The 21,582-nt window shown below is 55.4% G+C and overlaps 1 protein-coding gene across 1 annotated transcript in view; it reads left to right on the top strand.

Annotated features, from left to right (window-relative positions):
• Positions 1 to 869: 869 nt before the first annotated feature.
• The window catches only part of ALX4 (ALX homeobox 4), a 49,664-nt gene continuing 28,951 nt past the window's right edge, over positions 870 to 21,582 (top strand). Inside the window, exon 1 of the mRNA XM_052653322.1 lies at positions 870 to 1,293. Within this exon, the coding sequence (XP_052509282.1) occupies positions 870 to 1,293 (424 nt within the window). The remainder of the gene's footprint in view (positions 1,294 to 21,582) is intronic.

Here is a 21,582-nt window from a genome sequence, read left to right as displayed (position 1 = left end):
ACTGCAGCGCGCGGGTGTGTGTGTGTGTGTGACATGAAAGTTGTGTTACTTTCAAGGAGGAACCGACAATAAGGAAAAGGGGTTGGAAACAGAGCAAAAGGCGCCAGTTGGGAAGACGAAAGTTGCGCGCTACGTTTACCGAAGCTGCGCGCTAAATTCGCAGGGATGTGCCCCCAACGACTTGCCTGCACCCAGAAGCTAGCGGCCTCTCTGACTCCAAATGTCAAACCCTGTCAGATTTTTTGGATTGTTTTTCGTTGTTGTTGTTGTTTGTTTTTAATCCATCACTAAAGTTGTGCATGCCCCCCTCCCATAGGCCAAAGCTTGGACCCACCTAGCCTCGGGAGCCCGGGAGTCCAGAGACCTCCCTGGCCCCGCCTTGACTTGAAAAGGCCTTCGGGCGGCTCCGCGTAGAATCCCCTCCGAGTGGCGACCGGATTAGTAGCGTCTCCTTAAAAGAAAGGAAGGGAGAAAGGGTGAGGGTGAGGGAGAAAGGGAGTAGGCAGAGAGGAGGAGAGGGAAACGGAAGAGAAAAAGAAAGAGTCGGGGGGGGTGGGGGAAAGGCACTCTCTTTTTCCGGTTCAAAAACCTTAAGAGGGTTTGGGAGATCTGGTCAACTTTCCGAAACATCTGAATCTTTTTACAGTCCTCGGTTCTCTTCCTTGGCCAGCTGTGGGGAGGGAGAAGGGAGAGAAAGGAGGGGGTGAGGAGCCGGAGAGAGAGGCGTGGAGGGGAGGAGGGGGAGCGAGCAGGCCCGCGCGGAGCGCACAGCCACCGCCTCCCGGCCTCTCCAAACTCCCGGCCAAGGCGCGCGGTGGCGTCCTCGCGCTCTCGCTCGCGCCCCCGCCCGTCGCCCGCGCGAGCCAGGCATGAATGCTGAGACTTGCGTCTCTTACTGCGAGTCGCCGGCTGCTGCCATGGACGCCTACTACAGCCCGGTGTCGCAGAGCCGGGAGGGCTCGTCGCCTTTTAGGGCATACCCCGGCGGTGATAAGTTCAGCACAACTTTCCTGTCGGCCGCCGCCAAAGGGCAGGGATTCGGGGACGCCAAGAGCCGGGCCCGCTACGGCGCCGGGCAGCAGGACCCGGCGGCACCTCTGGAGAGCGGCGCCGGGGCGCGGGGCTCCTTCAGCAAGTTCCAGCCGCAGCCGCCCGCGCCGCAGCCGCAGCCGCCCGCGCCGCAGCCGCATCTCTACTTGCAACGAGGCGCCTGCAAGACGCCCCCGGACGGCAATCTCAAACTCCAGGAAGGCGGCGGCGGCCACAACGCGGCCTTGCAGGTCCCCTGCTACGGTGAGTGCACGTGCGAATCCCTCGGGGCTGGGGACTCCTGGACCCAGGGCTCCGGGACCTTCGAAACGCGATCAACTTGCCAGAGGCGAGAGTTGGAGGGCTGGGGAGGCGCGGGGCCGAGCGGTTTGTGACTTTGGGTCGGAAAATGGGGATCGACCGGTCCGAGGGGACCGGGGGAATCCGTCCAGCCCCCTTGGGATCCCTCGGCCAAGGGCACGGAGTGTTGGCTGTTAAAACTCAAGCCGGAGTTCGTTTCTCCTTTTCGCCGTTTCCGCAAACCGCTTGCTTTGCGCTGCCTGCCGGGCCGGCTTCGAAGCGGATGCTTCGCAGCACCGGCTCCCAGCGTGCGGCGGGAAACAGTCGCAGCGCAACGCTTAGGCTCCGAGTTCCCGGGCCGCCGAGGCCTGGCTCCTGGCCGGCTGGAAGGCTCCTCGGGCGGCGCTGCAGGTGGGAGCATCGCAGGTGCGGAGCCCGGCCGGGAGCCTGACGCGCGGCCGGCGGGACGCACCGGGGGTGCGGTGGCGCAGGGGAGCCAGCCGGGCGCGGGTTCGAAGACGCCCGAGGCCGCGGATGACCCGAATCGAGGTGGCTCGCGGCAGGCGAGGCGGGCGAGTCAGAGTTCCCAAGCGCTTCGCCTTGGGCGATTCCGGGAGGCGGCCGGCCTCCGAACCACGCTTTAGGACCGAGCGGCTGGGAAAACAGGAAGCCACAGAGCTCCAGGCGGCTCGGTGCTGGGCCAGAGGGAAGGTTCTGGGTCCTGATTTGGGCCCAACGGGAACTCGAGGCCTAAATGACCTCCAAGCCCCCTTGAACGCGGCCGCGGGACGCAGGCCTGGGCCCCGGAGCGCCGCGACAAAAGAGGAGGAGAGGGCTTCTCAAGGGCGGCCTGTGGCCAGAACCTTCTCTGCTATGGGATCGGCACTGGTGAGCCCCAGTCTGGCAGGGAGAGAAACTGAGACGGATGGGAGAATCTCTGGGCTAGGAGCGCTGGTTTCACACGCTCCCCCTTGGGCCACGGCCCTCACAAAGGGACCTGGAAATGAGCTGGTTCTGACGGTACAGTGGGTTTGGCTGCCCTGATCCAGGTGGGATGGAGAGACACCAGGCCCTGGGGACAGAGGTGAGACGTGGTGGAGGCCTTTGTGACTGGAATAACCTTAGGAAACAACTTCTGTGGATGCTTTTTTTTTTTTTTTTACACTCAGCCTGGAACTGGCTCCCCACAGGCTCAGAAGGGGTCCACTAAGTGGTTGTTGACACGCACAAACATTCACAGGGTCATACTCTTGTCTACACTTGGATTCTACACAGACTCTCACACACATAAAACCTCTTCTTTAGGAGCAGCGGGCTCACACACATGCCTAGTACACTCGTGTGGCCTCACACAGAGCCGCATGCTCTCAAACCTAGAGAACAGACAAGCAGGTTGAGAGCTCCGGGGCTTTCCCCACTTCCTCTACCTTGCCTCTCCACCTTCCTGTTGGAATGAGTTCAGGCAGCAGCGTGAATCACAGCCGCAGCTTTGCACAGAATGCTCCTTCCACATTCAGGCATCGAGGGGCTCTCACCCTGTCCCTGTGCCCCCCCACCTCCCCGGGGTTCAGGCTTCCTCCTCCCCCAGGCCCCTCTTGGCCCCTGTCCTTTGGGAACGTTAGGTGTGGGCATATCCCAGACGGAACGCCCCATGGACAGTTTTCTCTCCCTCTGCACTGGTTTTTCATATTTTAGAGAAATTCCCCAGCAAGGCGTCTGAGAAAGTAGGCAAGGAGAGATCCTACGTGGCTCCCAATGTCTCATTTGGAAATGTTTTCGGCTTCAGAGGGAAAGGGGGAAAGTGTGAGACCCTTCTGAGCAGCCCTGCTGGCCCCCCACTATCAGTCTCCACAATGCACCCTCGATGGGCAGTGGCCATGGGGCTCCCCGCTGACCTGCGAGTGAGGAGCTTCTCTAAAGCTCCATTTCCTCACCTGCATCCCAGGGAGATGACGGTCAGGCCTCAGTGGGTAGTGAGTGTCTGCCCCCTTCTCCCGCCCCCCAGCCCAGAGAGACAGCAGAGTCTAGCCCGCTCCCTCCATGTCTCTTCCGTCGGCCTCTGTGCTGCATTGGGCACCCGCTTGTGAGGACAGGGTGGGCGCTGACCCTGCGCTGGTAAAAACCCAAAGCCGCAGGTTGGGACAAAAGGCAGCTTGGAAACACCAACAGGACTGCTCTCCCCGGCTGTCCAAGATGGAGGCACTGCTCAGGGCGCGGCCGCAAACTACGGACAGCTCTGCTTATTCGTTTCCTTCTCTCAGCAGCTGCTGTCTCTCTGGCCAGGAGGAGATTTCTGGCTCTTGTAGGGGGGAAAAAAAGGCACATTAGGCCCCAAAGGAGGAATCCGAGGCACCAAGAGGTGAGGTTCTGGCGCCCACAGAGGCGGCTGGGCAGAGGACCTTTGGAGCTGGCAGCACGCAGGCACTCTGAAGCACATACATACCGACATGGTTCTCTCCCTACATTCGTGAGAGTGCGCACCCCAAAGGGGGAAAGTGAGTGAGTAGGAGGGAAAAGCCTCGGAGGTTCCCGGGAGCTTGGCGAAAGCCAGAGGCAGACTCAGCTTTGGTGCTAGGCTGACTGTGGCTCGGGCCCCCACCCAGTGGGGCTTCGGCCTGGCAACCACCTTTCCAGCTCTGTTGGTTCAGGGGCCAGAGGCCCGTTCCTCCATCTGTGTAACTGCTCGGAGCAAAAGTGAGGGTCTGAGGTCTCCTCCTCCGGGAGCCAGTTCGTGGATCCAAGCGCTCCTTGACGGGAGAGCTGTGGGCCCAGGGGCTGCACTGGGGCCACGGCCCGAGGGCCCGGAGCAGGGAGCCGCCTGCAGCCTCCAGTGGGGGTGCTACTCGGAGATGTGGAACTCCGAGGGGAGACACGCATCCAGGCTGCAGAAGTCCCTGCCCCTAACTGCGCCTCCACTGCTTCCCGGTCAGTACTGAAAGGGTCACGAACAAGGTGACTCCACGGTTCCCTTCAGGCAGATGCATTCGCTATTTTATGCAAGAGCCCCACCGTATCCTGCCTACTGCAATCCCAACCCCACCAGGGTCCCTGGGGCCACACTTCACCCTTCCAAAGTCCCCACCAGTCCTGGCCCATCCTTGGCCGCTTGAGCCCCAAGAGACCCACCATGTTGGAGACCCGACGTTTTTCAGCTGCTGGGAGAGCCTCATCCCCGCAGGAGCTGGGACCCTGGCATCTCGCTCGCAAAGGGGGCCAACTCTCCAAGCCGCGCTCGGCACCCCAGGCCTCGGCCAGGCGCACCGGGAAGCTTCCGAAAGCAGCCTTGCTACGTCCTCTTTCGCTTTCGATTCGGATTCGGTGCACGCAGGTTTTCGTTGCTAGCCGATTGCTACCTTCCCATCCCGGCGCCTGCGAAGGCAGCGCTCTCAGCGCAGAGGTCTTGGGAGACCTGGGCCGGGCCGGAGACCCCTGGGGCACCACCGAGGGGCTGGCCTTGATTTGTCGAATTAGACGCAGTGATTGAATGCTAGAGATGTTTTATTCCCCCCGCCAGCACCGACACAATCCACACACCACGAAATGTGTAAACTCCATGTGGGTCATAGTCAAATTAAGCCAAAGAACCAGGGTATGCTTCGTGTAAGAGGGATCCCCAAAAAGACAGGGAGAAACTGAGGGGCGCACATTAGCCTTAAGAACCCATGGATGATTGTGGGATGAGGAAGAGAAAACTCAAGCATAGGAGCTGTGACGTCCAGGATCCCCAGTCAATTGGGGGTGGGGAGGAGAGGAAGAAAGATGCTTTTAATTTTTTACTTTGTTAATTTCTATAACCGTCAGTCTGCTGGAACAGTTCAGCCTAAACACATACAATCTTAAATAGAAAAACAGGAGTCCCAGATTAAAGGTCTCCTATTATTTTAAAACAGTCGATGTGTCTTTATTATAATTTATATACAGTGAAGCACGCGGTTAATGAAACGTTGGAGAATTGTTAATTACGTGCTCACGGTATAACTACCATGTGGATGGAGATACAGACCATTTACATATTGTATCCCTAAACGAAAACTAGGGTGGGGGATTTTTTTTCACTTGTTTCAAGGAAATTTCTGAAGAGGCTTCGGGGGAGCCAGAGAACCTACTCCCGATAGTGGCGTTTCTTGAGAGAATAAGCTTGCCAGTCGGGCATTTGCGCGGTCCTCACTCTTGCAAGGGAACGGCCGGCTGCCCCAGGAACCTTGCCGCCAAAGGCTCTCCCGAAGTCGCTGAAGCCCCGAGTTTTGTGCGCTGCAGAGAGGGGCCACAACAGGAAAACAAATTAAAAGTACCAAACGTAAAATGTCGCCATGCTCCGTGAGAACTTTCGTTTCAGAAAGCAGCTGCGCGCACGCTTCCCCGTGGTCATACCTTAGCCCTTGGCCCCAGTCCTTTTCTCTCTTCCCGCAAATCTGCTGCGGCTTTGTTTCGGTGACAAATTTAAATATAAAATGGAAATAACGGCCTTCGCGTCTACGGGGGCTGGGGGGAGGGAAGGAGGGGTCCCGGCGTTTGTCTGGGGTTTGGACTTTTCCGTTCATCTCTAGTCCAGGGTGCCCGAAGTGGCGGGAGGAGAAAGGATAGGAAAACTGCCGGGATCCCCAGCGGCTCCGAGGGCTTGGGGTGGAGAACCGCGAAGCCCGAGCTGCAGCGGGTGCGCCTTTCGCGGCCGAGAAAGGGGAGTTGGTGGGGAGGATCTGGGAGAATGCCTGGCTGGAGGCAACCTCCGCGTCCTCAGCTCCCACGACCCTCCGCTCCCCACCAGGAAACCGAAGGACCGAGGCACTGGCGGTGGGAGCGTGGTCCTGTATCTGGACCCAGCTTACCCAGGTGCCACCTGGCCACATGCTTCCGCCCGCTACCCGGTTCCCCAGGAGGTATTACGGTTACAAGGCAGGTCATCAGATTCGAAAACCCAGACAGCGGGTCCTTAGCTGCGGGATGATACCCGCCAGCGAATTTAGAGTGAAAGCACCCTCCCCCGCCCCGCCCCCCACCCCTTGGTCTGGGGCTGTGGGCACCACTGGCCAACGGCTGGTCCAGACTAGAGAGTTAAGAGGGCCTTCCTTCAAAACAGGGCCTTTTAAGAGAAACACTTCTGTCTGGCCAACAAGCCTTCCAGCCATAAGCTGGTGCTTCGCAGCGATCCGAGTTCCTGGTGGTCCCCCAGGGGCCTCCCACCCAGAGGTGCAGCCTGTGCCCTCTTCTCTCGCCTACAGATGGGCGGTGACACCCCCACCTCTGTTCCCCGGGTGCCCGCGGGCAGCCGACGCCGTGCTGCCTGGACGGCGTTCTCTCCAGGAAAGCTGACTCAGGGGTGCGACCGGAGCCTCCAGTGTGTCCACCGGGGGGTCGCGAGACCCCAGACGCAACCAGCGGCGGTGCACCCCGCGCCTCCCTGGAACATTCTGCCGCCTTAGCCAAGACTCTCTTCTCTGCCCCATCCCACCTGCGACCAGCAGCTCCAAGGAAGAGAGGGAGCCGCGGAAGGGGAGTTGAGGCTTGGCGGAGAGGAAAGGAGGTGCGCAAAGAGGAGGCTCGGAGCTGCGAAAAGCTGGGGACTGGGCAGCGGGCGGTTTCGGAATCCAGCTCCGGGGGCAGCTAGCAGAGTCACCACGGCGCGTGAGAGGAGGGTTACGGGGAGATATCGAAGCCCTCCCGCGTGGAGGGTCACTGACAGAGGCGCCGCCACCTGCCAGCTACCCTTCTTTCCCTCCGACCGCACCTCGGTTGGTCGTGCACTGGGAACCACAGAATTGGGGCTGCTGCGCGGGCGCATTGCAGCGGTGCGTTTTAGAGGGAGTCGGTGCGCGTTTCATCGGATTCTTAAAGCAGATTGTCCTGGAGAGTGGATTTCCTTCCCAACTAGGGGTTCAGGAACCTGGGCATCGGCCCCAAGCACCTTGAAGATGGACTGCCGGGGTCCGGGTCGGGGCAGAGCAGCAGGTTTTCCAAGCTGTCCGAGGGCAGGGCTATGGCAGAGAAGATGGAGAGGCTGTGGAAGGTTTGGGGCCAGCGGTGAGGTCCAGCTGGGCACGTGTGCCGGGCAGGGCGCACAGTCCAGGTTGAGATGGTGGCGGGTCTCCACCACGGTGTTCTTTACTCCCCGCACAGCCTTGGGTCCCCTTCCCCTTCTGGATCCAGATTTTATTTCTACGAAATCCGGGCGTTTGGACAATTTCCAAAGGCCCTCTGGGGGTTACTCTGCTGGTGCCAATTTGGACCCCCCCCCCACCGCCACCCCTCCCAGTTCCCTGGCCCTCCTCACCCTCCTCACTTCTCTTTTGTCCGGAAGGAAGCTGTGAGCACATCCCAGTACCTTTACTGGTGCGGGCGGAGGCCTGGGAGTGGGTGTGGACCCGAGTCCCGCATGACTGTGGGGTGGTGTTCCCGGCTCACACTCATCTGTCCTGGACCAGGGTGTCTGTCCCAGGCTGATTCCAGGGACCATGCATGCGTACCAATTCCTGTGCACGCTTATATGGAAGCCTTGTGTGCCCCCTAGCACTTGCAAGGATACACCCAGTATAGTCAGCGTGCAGGTGAGAATGAGAACCTGCATGGGATCCTGTGCGCCCCCCTCCCCCGGGGAATGGACCATGCTTGTGGTCAATGCAACCACCAGAGTCTTGGGCCAGGAGGCGGTGACAAAGAGCCTGTGCTTCATGACCTGTGGCCTTCCCTGGTCGTGGCTCCCCCGGGAGGCTGACTCACCGAGTAGCCGGCAGAGTCTCTCTGGGGCCTTTGGGGGTGGAACAGGCCCCAGAGGCTTCCTAGAGCTCTCACCCAGCCCACCCACACCACAGTGGGGCCGCCTCCCACCTCCAGTTCTTGAGCATTTCCTCAGTTATGAGGAAGAGAAAGCGCCCTGAGCACCATCTTTATGCGCATTGCAGATCTTCTTTGGCAAACGGAGGCCTGGGCTTCTCTGGTGGCTCAGTGGTAAAGAACTCACCTGCTGATGCAGGAGACACGGGCTGGGGGTCGATCTCTGGGTCAGGAAAACCCCCCTGGAGAAGGAAATGGCAACCCCCTCCAGTATTCTTGCCTGGGGAAATCGCGTGGACAGAGGCAGGCTACAGTCCACAGAGTTGCAAAAGAGTCGACCTAGCCGCTAATCAACAACAAACTGAGGCCTAAAGAGGACTGGAACCCCACGGGCAAGTCAGTGGGAAGGAAGGAAGGAAGGACTGCGGAGGGTGGAGAAGGAAGAAGGAGAATGGGGGCTCCCTGTGCCCCCTCTCCCACCATCTCCTTTCACTGTAATCCATCCAGTTAGCCACACACTCTGTGTCTCATACACAGTAGATGCTTGCCCCTTCCCTCTCCTTCAGAAATTAGGTGGCTCCACCAGGAGTTCCTGGGGTTGCCAGGGCAACAGAAGAGCACCTGATGAGATTGCAGGAACTCATCCCCAAATGTGACCCAGCGGGACAGGGACTTCTGCTCTCTGCCGGGCTCCCTAACCCAGGTTTTGTTTCCTAAGTGTGTGAAAACCCATCAGTGAGAGCCCAAGGGCATTAGCTGAGGCCACGTGTGACCTATTTCCTCCTCTGAGGCTGACCACGTGCCAGGTCGGGGACCTCGGTTGAGTCCAGAAGCCCGGAAGTCAACCCTCCAACATGTTGGGTCCTGGTGTCGGGACGGGTGTCCCGCCCAGTGTTGGAAGAGACACCAGACGCCTCCTGGCCCAAATGCCCAGTTTTCACAGAGAAGGGGACCGAAATGCCTAACTCCAGCTCCTCACCAAACTTTGCCTGTCCCTGTCCCAGGCCTCCTGGGGGATTCTGTGAGGCCCTGGACACAGCCTCTGCCCTCAGGACGGGATGGAGAGACAGACTAGTAGCTTGGTTCACTGCAGTTAATGGGTTGGTGCTGGAGAGGCGAAGCCCCAACTCAGGCTGGGCAGAGAAGGGCAGCCAAACTCAGCCAGCTCCCAGGTGGGTGGAGCTTTACCCAGTAAGGGGAGGGCTCAGAGCTGCCACAGAGCAGCTGGATCTTCTCTGGTGGCTGAAAAGCCCGTAGCTGCTTCTTTGCTTTCTCCTCCCCCGCTCCGTGGCTTCTCTGGACATCAAGAGCTCTGGGTTCATATGTTGGCTCTTCCCTGGAAATTGCCTGTGTTTTTGAAGTGGTCTGCTTATCTCTCTAGTTTATTTCTTCATTTGCAAAACGGGGGCTGTGTGGGCCAGTCCCGCCTCTGTGGGAGGAAATGTGAGGATGCAGAGAGGTAATATGCCTGCAGGGTTATCCTGCACGGGTGGCCAGTCTCCACTAAGGACTAAGGGATGCTGCCTTCTCGTTTCATCTTGCAGATGATGATGGTATGTTGAATGGTGGTGGCAGTTGGGGGCTGGGGGGTGTTCTGATCAGGTTTCAGAGTGAGAAAGGAAACATTGGGGCCTTCCTGGGTTTGTGGGCTTCCCTGATATCCAGGGGCTTCCCTGGTGGTTCAGACGGTGAAGAATTTGCCCTCAATGCAGGAGATCTGGGTTCGATCTCTGGGTCAGGAAGATCCTCTGGAGAAGGAAATGGCCACCCACTCCAGGATTCTTGCCCGAGGAATCCCATGGATGGAGGAGCCTGGTGGGCTGCAGTCATGGGGTCAAAAGAGTCGGACATGACCGAGCAACTGAGCACTGATATCCAGGGGTCTCCCTGGCCCTGTGTGCAGCCCGCCACTCAGCCACACAGGTTGATGTCTGGCTCACACCCCAGCACTGATGCAGGACAGCTCCCCAGACCCCCTGCGAGGAGGGAGCTCACAGAAGGGCAGAGAAGAGAAGGACGCCCCCAGTTCTACTGCGCAGATCTCCTTTCAGGGCCTTGGGCTCCCATCTGAAAACCCCTGCCTGGGACTAGTTGATTTCGGAGGCCTTGGGGTTGTTCTGTGCTATTCCAGGCCTGGGTTTGAGGCATCAAGAAAGACTGGTGGGTCCCCCATGATCCTGAGGAGGACTCTGGGCCCCACCACTCTGCCCAAGGCATTATACCGAGAGACTCCTTGGTCTAGCCTGCAAAAGGGGAAGAGTCTGGCAGGCCTTGCTTGGCTCCGTGCCTCAGTTTTCCCACGTGCAGGACATGGACCGTGAGGCTGGCGGGTGTGAGTCAAAAGGAGGTAAGAATTGGCGCTGATGACACAGTGAGACGCTCATGATCCCCGAGCACTCCTGTCCGTGCTGGTGTGATTTCACTGAACCCCACTCCAGACCTGTGAGGGAGACCCTATTATCACCCCTATTTCACAGATAAAAGAAGATGAGTAACTTACCTAAGGTAGGACAGCTTGGAGGCAAGTTCTTGATGGCCAAGGGCTCCAAGAACCCAGAAGGCATCCTTCTGTGGGATGATCCTAATTGGATTTGAGGTCACTGTCCTCCTAGCTCAGGCTTCCCTGGTGGTTTAGATGGTAAAGAATCTGCCTGTCATGCAGGAGACCTGGATTCAATCCCTGGATTGGGAAGCTCTCCTGGAGGAGGGAAAGGCTACCCACTCCAGTATTCTTGTCTGGAGAATCCCCGTGGGCAGAGGAGCCTGGCAGGCTGCAGTCCGTGGAGTCACAAAGAGTTGGACACAGCTGAGCGACTAAACACAGCTCCTCCTATCTCAGATGACATGGGATGGAAAGATTTGGGTTTACAAACTTGGCCCCCAAAGGGCTCCTCCCATCCTCCTATCTGGAGGTGCAGTGGTGGTGGGTGGGGAGGAGGTCAAGGATGGGCGTGGGGCCCCAGGAGGTCTGAGTCTAGACCTGACCCTGTGTCCCTGGGCCTAGCTGCTTCCCTGTTCAAGTGTCCTGCTGCGCTGCGGTCAGGTGTGGCATCGGCGCCTCTTAACTCTTGTGAGGGATTGCATCTTAAGTCCCAGAGGTCCCAGGATCATGCCAGAACCTCTGATCAGGGCAGGGTGGAGCTGAAGACCACTGAAGACCTCATTGCAAACAATGAGGAAATACCTGCCTCCTGGGAGGTTGTGAGACCGCATGAGGCTTTTGTCTTACAAAAGCCTGGAGCAGGGCTTACTCTAAGGGGCAGGTGCTCAGTGAATTTTGGGAAGGAAGGGAGGAAGAGAGGGAGGGATAGGGGAGGGAGACAGGGAGGAGGGAGGCGGGGAGGAGGGAGGGAACCTTTCCATCCTCCTTCCCTTCCTCCTCCTTTTGAAGGAGGCATGGGCATGGGTGAGAACCCGACTTCTAGTTCTCTTCTACCCTGGCGAAAAATATTTCCTGCGGGGACCCCTCTGAGCATGGTAGAAGGAGCCCTTGAGCTGCTCCGTTCTGCACAGGCCTGGTGTCCTCTCAGGCTCTTGCAGTGAGAGGAACACCGTGGCTGCAGTCTCCTGGGCCGTCTCCCCCTCACCCACCCATACACACCCTCCTCTCCTTGGGGCTCTACGCTTCCCTGCAGTGAGTTCGGGGCCCCTGGTTCTTCTGCTGAAGCTCCTCCCTGGGTCCACCCACCTCCACTCAGCCCCGCCCCTCCCCAGGGTTCTGAGATTCCCCGCCCCAGGGGATGCCGCACTCTGCTCAGGCCTATATGCCGTCCTGAGCTTACAGCCCAGATGAGAAGAAACATTGAGACCTAAGCCTGGGATGGAGTCAGCCCCCACGGGTGGCAGCCAACAGAGGTGGAGGAGACTCTGCTGGAAGGGCTCCCCCCTCCTTCTGTAGAGAAGGAGGTGGGCATAGACAAGCTGAGAGAGGTGTGCAGCCAAAGGCTCCTTCTCCCCATCCAACACATACTGCTGCCGGTTGTGCGCTGTGTTGTTGGGTGTGGAACACTGGGCAGTGAGTGAGGTGATTCCTGCCCACGGGGAGCTAAATGTGCAAACATGGCGGTTCTCGGGAAAAGTGCAAATGGACTGGGACTTAGTGGGTAGGGGCATTTGAGGTGGGCCTTGGAGGTTGAATAGGAGTTCACCAACTGGAAGAGCTGGAAACAGCACTCGAGTCAGCAGAGAGAACTTGGGTCAGGAAAGTACATGGAATGCTTGGGAAAGAGCAGGTGTGTGACTTGCACGGGCGTGATGGGTACAGGCAAGAATCAGCCTGAAGGACAGCCGGGGCAAAGCAGAGGGGGCCATTCACTTTCTGACGAGGGGTTCAGACTTTGGGAAGCCCCCTGGAAGCCTCTGAGCAGTGCAGTGAGAGGCTGCGACCCCAGACTTAGTGTGGCCTCTTTCAACATTCAAATCTTTATTTTAATTAGGGAGAATTTTTATTGTGGTAAAATATGTGCTGTGCTAAGTCATGTCTGAATCTTTGTAACCCTGTGGACCATAGCCTGCCAGATTCCTTTGTCCATAGGATTCTCCAGGCAAGAATACTGGAGTGGGTTGCCATGCCCTCCTCCAGGGGATCTTCCCCACCCAGGGATCAAACCCGCATCTCTTGCGTGTCCTGCATTGGCAGGCGGGTTCTTTACCGCTAGTGCCGCCTGGGAAGCCCATGGTAAAATATACGTAACTTAAAATTTACCGTTTTAAGGATTTAAAGTGGAAATTCACCGGCATCAAGTACATTCGTGGTGCTGTGTGACCATCACCACTATTTCCAGAACCCTTTCATCATCCCAGATGGGCCCATTAAACAATAATCCCCCACCTCCCTCTCCTCCCATTCCCTGGAAGCCTCTGTTCTACTTTCTTTCTCTGAGCTTTCCTACCCCAGGCACCCCATAGATGTCAAATTACACAATATTTGTCCTTCTGTGTTGGACCATTTTGTCAAACCATCATTGACCGTCTGTCTTCCTTCTTTGGAGAAATGTCTATTCATTTGCCCATTTTTGAATTGCGTTCTTGGCTTTTATTGTTGAGTTATAGGAGTTTTATGTATATTCTGGATATATCTATATACATATATGTCTGTTAGTCGCTCAGTCATGTCTAACTCTTTGCAGCCCCATGGACTGTAGCCCGTCAGGCTCCCGTGTTCATGGGATTTCCCAGGCAAGAATACTGGACTGGGTTGCCATTCTCTCCTCCAGGAGATCTTTCTGACCCAGAGATCGAACTCTGATCTCCTAGATTACAGGTGGATTCTTTAGCATCTGAGCCACCAGGGAACCCTATATATATATGATAATCCCTTGTCAGATACATGATTTGCAAATATTTTCTCTATTGTTGTCTTCCCACTTTCCCGATAGTGTCCTTTTGATGCACAAAATTTAATTTTGAAAAAATCCAGTTTATCAATTTTTTCCTTGGTTGCTTGTGCTTTCATTGTTATACTCAAGAAATCATCGCTAACCCCAGTGGCAGGAAGATTTTCCTTATGTCTTCTTCTAAGAGCTTTATAGTTGTAGCTCTTAAGTTTAGGTCTTGAACCACACTGAGTTCATTTTTGTCGATGGTATAGGATAAGGATCAATCTTTTTTCTTTCATATGCGGATATCCACTTTTCCCGGTATCATTTGTTGAAAAGACTGCCCTTCCTCCGTTGAATGGTCTTGGCTGCCTTGTCAAAAATCACTTGGCCGTGTATTTGAGAATTTATTTCCAGGCTCTCTATTCTGTAGCACTAGTCAATGTCCCCAGTGTGGCATGGCCTCCTGAGATGAAAGTCCAGAGTTCTAGAATATGAGGAACCTCGTTAAGTCATCCTGCTCAACCCCTCGCCTCCAGGCCAACGACTGACCCGCCAAAGAGATTCGGTCTGGGACACATTTGTTTTCCAGGAGCCAGAGCGGATGAGAAGCAGGGGAGGGCCGAGCTAGTGGCGAGGGTGCCCACGCCCCAACCCTGGCCTCTGGCTAGGCCTGTGGCCATACTTGGGAGCCCCCATGTCCATCAGCTGAGTCTCCCATGAGGACATGGCCTTGGGGTAGATTCTCATGTGCTCTCATGTGCTCCCACACTACCCCCAAGAGGACCAGATGGAGAGGGCTCCCTTCCATAAGGTGACCCCAGAGCCCTTTCCCCCTGGGGCTGGGCGGAGCCCCCGGAGGGAAGGCCATGCACCCCACCCTGCGCTGTACTCCTGGCCCGTGAATGTCCTGAAGGTTTTCTGCTTCCTCCTCATCAGAGGCGTCTGCTGCTCCCTGTGGCCCACCCCAGAGCTGTGTCATCCCCAGCTCTGCCCAGGGAGTGGCTCAGCCAGGGACCAGGTAGGATTCGGCGCCCCTGGTGGGTAACCAGAGGGGCGGGGGGCAACGGAGGGCAACGGAGAGGTGGAGCAGTGAGAGCCCCAGAGGGGGCTCGCTCATGAGACCAGTACTTCCTGCCTCGGGACCCCCAGTTGGTTAAACAGAGGCCTGGTCTCCCGCCCAGGTAAAGTGGGTTACCATTTCCTCCTCCAGGGGATCTTCCCTACCCAACGATTGGACTTGCATCTCCCAAGTCTCCTGTGTCTCCTGCATGGCAGACGATTCTTTATCCTCCGAGCCTTCGGGGAAGCCCAAAGGCAAGTAACAGACGCAGCGTCTAATGCCTTGGAATCTTAGAAATCGTGTTCATCCTACGATTGGGCTGCGCCGCTGCCTGAAGCTTCAGGTGCCTTTGGTTCAGTGAGGCCAGTATAGCCAGGACCTGGGAACAGATTTCAGTCTGTCCAGCTCACTGACCTTGGGCAAATGAGTTCACCTCTTTGCCTCCTTGCCTCAATTTTCCTTGTCTGTAAAGTGGGCATATGAATCATATCTACCATGAAGGAATGTTGTGAGGATTGAGTAGGGTGATATAGGTAAAGAGCTTACGGGAGCAGAAGTGCTCAATAAATGTTAGTTGTTATTGTTGATAATAGGATGTTGCTGGAACTTTGAGTAGGTGAGGCCGGAAACTTTGACAGACAGTTATGGTTGACTTGAATGCATAAAATTGAAAAATCAACAAATTATTGCTGAGTCTATATTGTGTGGTTGACAAAGCATTTTAAAATACGGATGAGTGATGAAAAAAGGGTGTAAGCTGGCTGTCTGCCCAGCATGGGGGCTGCAGGGATCAAGGAGGGGAGAAGGGTAGTCCTAGGCCCCTCAGACCCTTCAAGCCATGTCTGCTGGGGAGTTTAGGCTTCCCTTCCTTAAACTCGCAAGAATGACCGCTCCTGGAACGGCCTCCCCGTTGGCTCGGCATCAGCTCTGTGCCAGGGATCAGGGGCTGCCTTGGAAAGACCTTGCCTGAGTGGGCAGCCAGGGCCAGGGTTTACCTAATGAGCTACCCAGCCCTCGGATAAGATTACAGGAAGCCACTTTTGTGCTCCGTGAGGTCCATTCTCACTGTTTCGTGGGGTGAGTCACTTCCCTGACGAGTATTGTGCTGTTGCTTCAGTCGGGTCTGACTCTGCGACTCTGTGGACCCGTAGCCCGCCAGGCTGCTCTGCCAATAGGATCCTCCAGGCAAGAGTACTGGAGGGGGTTGCTATACTCTCTTCCAGAGGATCGTTCCGACCCAGGGAATGAACCCGCATCTCTCACATCTGCTGTGTTGGCAGGCGGGTTCTTTACCACTACCACCACCCTGGGTAGCCCTGAATAATCTTATCCATCTCTATCAACCTCAGGAAACTTTAACTGGCAACCTCACAATTAATCCAGCCATAATTTTCCCCTTCTTGTCCAAGGGGAGAAAACATATTCTTGCTTTTGGGGCTTGTAAATGATTGTTTACTTTACCATGAACACATCTGGAGGAAGAAAACACTTGATTTTGGTGGGAAAAACATTCTCTCTAGGCCGATGTGGTCGTTCGACAGACTGAGACAGTTACTTAACAAGATTTATTTAATTCAGGTATCTGTTGAGTTGGTTGTTCAACAGGTATTTTTTGAGCGCCAGATGTGCGGACCAGAGTTTGTCAAGACGTTTCCCTGTCTGTGATGCAGATGCTGTCTAATGGTGGAGGCTGCCGTGCATCCACGCTTGGTAATGCTTTGTGAAAAGCCGTCGAATTATTAGGAGTAGTTCAGGGGCTTCCCTTGTGGCTCAGCTGGTAAAGAATCTGCCTGCAATGCAGGAGACCTGGGTTCGATCCCTGGGTTGGGAAGATTCCCTGGAGAAGGGGAAGGCTACCCACTCCAGTATTCTGGCCTGGAGAATTCCATGGACTGTATAGTCCATAGGGTCGTGAAGAGTTGGACACGACTAAGCAACTTTCACAGAAGAAGAAGGGGAGTTTGGAGGAGGGCACGGCAGAGAATCTACAAAGAGGAAGTGGTAACAGACTCGGGCCTGGAAAAGTGGTTTGGGATTCACTGGCAGAAAGGGCCCCGACACAGCCCTGAATCACCAAGGGCTGTGTGACAGCAGACAGCAGTGCCAGTGGGAGCAGTGGTTCATTTCTGGAACGATCCCTCTCGACACTCCCCACCCCCAGATAGCTTTTGGGTGGTATGCTGGGTGGAGGACAGCAAAGGCCGCAAAGAGAAAATTCTTTTGCAGCCGTTAAATATTGGTGTGCCTGCAGAGGAGAGTCATCCAGATGTTACCAAGTGCCTAAGCGGGAGCGAGGTTTTTGGAAGGAGCTCGCAACTGCTCTGACCTTTGTCAACTGGCGCATAAGCCAAACTGTCTTCAGGGCAGCGCTTAAAATTACAGTCCTCCTTTCATGGCTGCATTACAAGTTGCAACCTAACCTAGGTCAAAATGCATTTATGGAAGGGGCTTTCTTGAACATCAGCTAGCAGTTTTAAATATCTATAACAAATGACAAACAGAATAGTTTCAATGTTTCACCCCATTTATTTCTCTGTTATATGTATGTAGAAATGAGCCTTGATTGGAAGGGGACTGGGGTGGGGGGAGCTGCTTGGGACAGAGGTCTGTGGAATGTTCTGGGCAGCTGGAGCTGGGGAAACTTGAGCTCAAGAGTGTACACCTGGGGCGGGGGCGGGGGCAGGGGGAGGGTGAGACACTGCAGCTTGAGGGACTCTTCTGCGGTCTCGCAGCCGCCCTGGCCTAACTTCCCTCCAAATAATAAGTGTTAATCTCCCATGGAGGATTCCTGTTGACAGACAGCGCACTGGGTGTCAGGCAGAGGTGTGCCTTCTCGCCCTTGGCCTCACTGAGACCTCACAAACATGCTGGGAAGTGGGTCCCCTCCCCCTTACTTTACAGATGAGGAAGCCGAGTCCCGCTTTGCCAAGGCGTGAGTGGCTTGGAAGCCTCCTAAACAGTCTCCCTGAGAAATTTCCCCATCTCTTTGATGGGGAGAGCTGACATTTCTTCATCGTATGCACAGAGCTAGCGGAACACAGCTTCGACAGACCCCTCCAACCAGATCGCTGCCCATCTAGAGATCTGGAGAGGCCCCAGACACACTGCTTCCTACGCCAGGCTGGCCTAGATAGATGCCCCTGCCCTATCCACCTCCCTCCACCGTAATCACTGCCTTCTTCATGAAGCAGGGCTTTTGTAAGGGAGGGGCCGTGCTTTATTGGACTTCGTGTTTCCATCACCTAGAGCTTTGCCCAGCACATAACTAGTGCTCCAGAAATGCTGCTGAATGAATGCATGCAGCAAGTCAGGGGCAGTTTCAGGAGTCAACCCAAGTCCGTCCTGCTCCAAAGACTTCTCATTCATTTCACCTAGAGCAGGATTTGAGCTTCTCCCTCTTGCCTCCCTTAGATCCAACGGTGGTATTACAGTGTCCCCAAGGGGATGCTTGGGAATGCAGGTTTTCTGATGCAGAGGAGAAATGGAGGCTCTGAGGGGTTAAGGAGATAAGGACATGCCCAAGGCCACATGGTTCTGTGAAGGTAGAGGGGGACAAGGGGCAGACACACCACCGAGCTGACCTGAAATCAGAAGACAGTCCTTCCACTGACAGGTGATGTGATCACTCAGGGGGCCTCCGTATCCTGCCTGAAAGGGAAGGGGTGGCCCAGGGTGGCCCCTGAGCTCTGGGGCTTCTTGTTGGGCTGAAGGGAGAATGGAGGAGGTTCCTTCTGTTTCTCTGGGAGTAGACCCAGCCTGGGCTGGTGCCCCTTCCCCCTGCTGAGTCCCTGGATCCCCTCCAGCCTCGTGAGGCAGGGCTTGGGGATGAGACCTGGGCTGGGCCAGGAAGCGGGGAGCTGGGAAACCTCAGTGTCCATGAGGAGGGCTGCTCACAGGGGTAGTTAGAGTCCCTGACTGAGGTCACGACCCCAGCCCACCCCAGGGAACATCACGAGGTGATGTCTAAGTGTTAGATCATAAATGGGGCTTCTCATGGTGACCCATGGACTTCCCTTGTAGCTCAGTTAGTAAAGAATCTACCTGCAATGAAGGAGATCCAGGTTCGATTCCTGAGTCAGGAAGATCCCCTGGAGAAGGAAATGGCAACCCACTCCAGTGTTCTTGCCTGGAGAATCCCAAGGACAGAGGAGCCTGGTGGGCTACAGTCCGTGGGGTCGCAAGAGTTGGACACGACTGAGCGACTACACCACCGAAGCCAGCACATGGTGACCCCAAAGCTCTGATGAGGTTAGTCCTCTGAGATGGAAATTTCTCCTCAGGCTCAACTGTATCACCCAAAGACAAGACCGAGTCAGCCAGTGCCCGCCCCAGCCCCCAAGACTGCCTGCCTGTGTCCAAGAGACAGCTCATCACCACGTGAGAGGCCGTGGACGGGACACGAGGCTTGGAGTCGGACCATCTGGGTTCAGATCCCAGCTCTGCCCCTCCTCGCTTTGTGATCTTGAGCAAGTCAAGCTTCTCTGGACCTCAGTTTCCTCATCACTGACCTCTTGGGGATCTGAGGAGAATCAGATGAGACAGTGAGTGGGTCAGAACTGCTCCAACGCAAGCAATTGTGTGCGTGTCTCATTGTTGTCACCAGCCCTGGGGGAGGGCCCTTAGGGCTTCTCACTTCATAATTTAGGACCAGTTCAGCTGAAAGCTGGGTGTCCTGTTTTGCCATAAAATGTGGTCATCGGGCTTTGCCAAGGCCTCTGAGATGTCAGTACTCAGGTCAAGTTCACATCCTTGCTAAAGCCTCTCCTGACCTTTTCAGCCAGCACCGGCCACTCTTCCCGTAGAGCCTGCCTTGCCCAGCTCTTGCTGTCAGGCCGTGGTGTCGTCTGTCTGTTCGGTGAGGCCATGTCTAAAGGGAAGCCCTGGGGAGGTGCTTGGTGAATGAACAAACAAGTCAACCAAGGAATGAATAGATGCAACCCAAGCCACAGCGTCAGGGAGAAGAGAAGAGAAAAGGATCTGGGGGCTAAGCTAGGATACGGAGAGGACCGTGGGGACTGGAGGAAGGCCGGACGGAGGCCCGCAGGGACCCTAGCCAGTGGTGGACTTTCTTTTCTTTCTCTCCAATTTTTAAAAAAATTAAAAAATACAAGTAAAAATAAAATTTACCATCATAACCATTTTTAAGTGTACGGTCCAGTGGCATGAAGAGCATTCACAATGTTGTGCAACCATCACCACCATCCAGCCTCATAACTCTCTTCACTTTGTCAAACTGAAACCCTGTCCCCATGAGACACTAACTCTGCACCCTCCTGGGCCCCAGCCCCTGGCAGCCATTGTTCTACTTTGTGTCTCCGTGAACTCGACCACTCCAGGGACTCATGTAAGTGGAACGGTGCAGGATTTGCCTTTCTGTGACTGCTTTGTTTCATTCAACATGATGTCCTCAAGGCTCATCCGTGCTGTAGCAGGTGCCGGAATTGCCCTCCTTTCTGAGGTTGAATAATCGTCCTCTGTGTGGAGGTTCATCTCCACTGATGAACACGGGTCGCTTGCCTGTTCCAGCTATTGTCAGTGGGCTTTCTTTTTAACCACTTCTCTTTGGATGCAGGGAAGCCTTACCCGTTTGGACTAACTGTAAGAGAGCTGAAATTAAAATAGGCTCAAACAATACCAAGTACTTGTAAGTTCCAAGGATAGCTTGACCTCAGCTAACAAAATACTGCCTCCTACGGTCTTAGAAGAACCGCATGCTTTAATGGAGTCTATGGAAAAACGAGAGTTTCCATAGGACTGGGGAGTCAAGGTTTGTTCCTTGAGTTGATCTGCCTTGTGATTTTCATTTCAGTGTGCAAGCCCGTTTGCAGAAGTCGTGGATGGTGCTGGTGAGGGGGAGGCAGAAAGATTGCTTACTAGACTCTAGTTTGGGTCCTGTACAAATTGTAACAAATGCAGGTTTACAACTTGGATTCCTGGATAAAGTGGTTTCTTCCTATTTGTCTGCATTCTTGTTATTTTTAAAAGCTTTTCGTTTTGACATGTTTTCAGACACCAGGAAAAGTTAAACGTAGAATACAAAGGATTCCCAGATCCCTTTGACACCGATCCCCCATATCTTAAAGTTTTACCATATTTGCATTATTGCCCTTACTCTCTCGTGTGCTCTTTCTGTAGGTATATATTAATATATATTCAGATGCACACATACATATTATTTCTTTCAGAACCGTTTGGGGGTAAGTCGCAGACATAGGCCTTTTTACTTTTAAGTACTTCGGTATTTAGCAGAGAATTGAATATAAATCCAGACCCAGTGTCAGGAAGAGGAAAAGAAAGAATTAGTTGAATGTAAACTGGGGGATGGAGTGACCCTGAAAACAAGGTCCCGAGAAAAGGCCTTGCTCCACATTGGAGGTCCCAGATGTTCTATGAAGTTCAATCAGGACAGTTTCACCAGAGCCAGCACTGAAGGCTGGACACATTGGGCAGATTTAGAGGCATCAGAGAGGAGGAATTTTCCTGTGGCTCCCGCTCTTTTTTTCCCCTTTTTCCCTGACTCTGTCTCCTGGCTGCCCTGTCCCAGCCCCACACTGGGTATCCACTCCAGGAGGGCCCAGAGGAAGATGCCCCAGGCTTAGGGTTCAAATCCTGCCTCTCAGCAGCTGTGCATTCTTAGACAAGCCCTTTATGCCCTCTGGCCTCAGTCTCTGGAGCTGTAAAATGGGCATATTTCACATGGCTGTTGTAAACAGCAGTGAGAGCATGTTAGTAAACCATGAAGCTCCTAGTGTGTAGTGAGAGCCCAGGGTTGAGTCCTTTTCCTTCCTGATTCTGCGGAGCCCTCTCGATCCTCTGGCTTGCAGGAAACCCCTCCCCTCAGTGTGGAGTGATGGAAGAAGGGCCTGCAGTCCCCGCGACTGCTGACGCTTCCCTGGGGAAGAGCCCACAGAGGAGCCAGCAACAAATCCACGAGCCACCTGGACAGCCGACTGGGCAAAAGTGGGGTGGGGTAACCTGGGCATGGCTCACCTGTCAGTATCCGGAGGGCCAGCGATGCCCCTCGGGTCTCCACGAAGGGAGGAGATGGCGGGCAATAAGAGGAACTGGGGTCAGGCCAGCCGCCCGGTGGCGGTGACGTTCAGT

The sequence above is a fragment of the Budorcas taxicolor genome, chromosome 15 (genome assembly GCF_023091745.1).
Source record: "Budorcas taxicolor isolate Tak-1 chromosome 15, Takin1.1, whole genome shotgun sequence".
Lineage (NCBI taxonomy): Eukaryota > Metazoa > Chordata > Mammalia > Artiodactyla > Bovidae > Budorcas > Budorcas taxicolor.
This window is presented reverse-complemented; position numbering and strand designations above follow the sequence as displayed.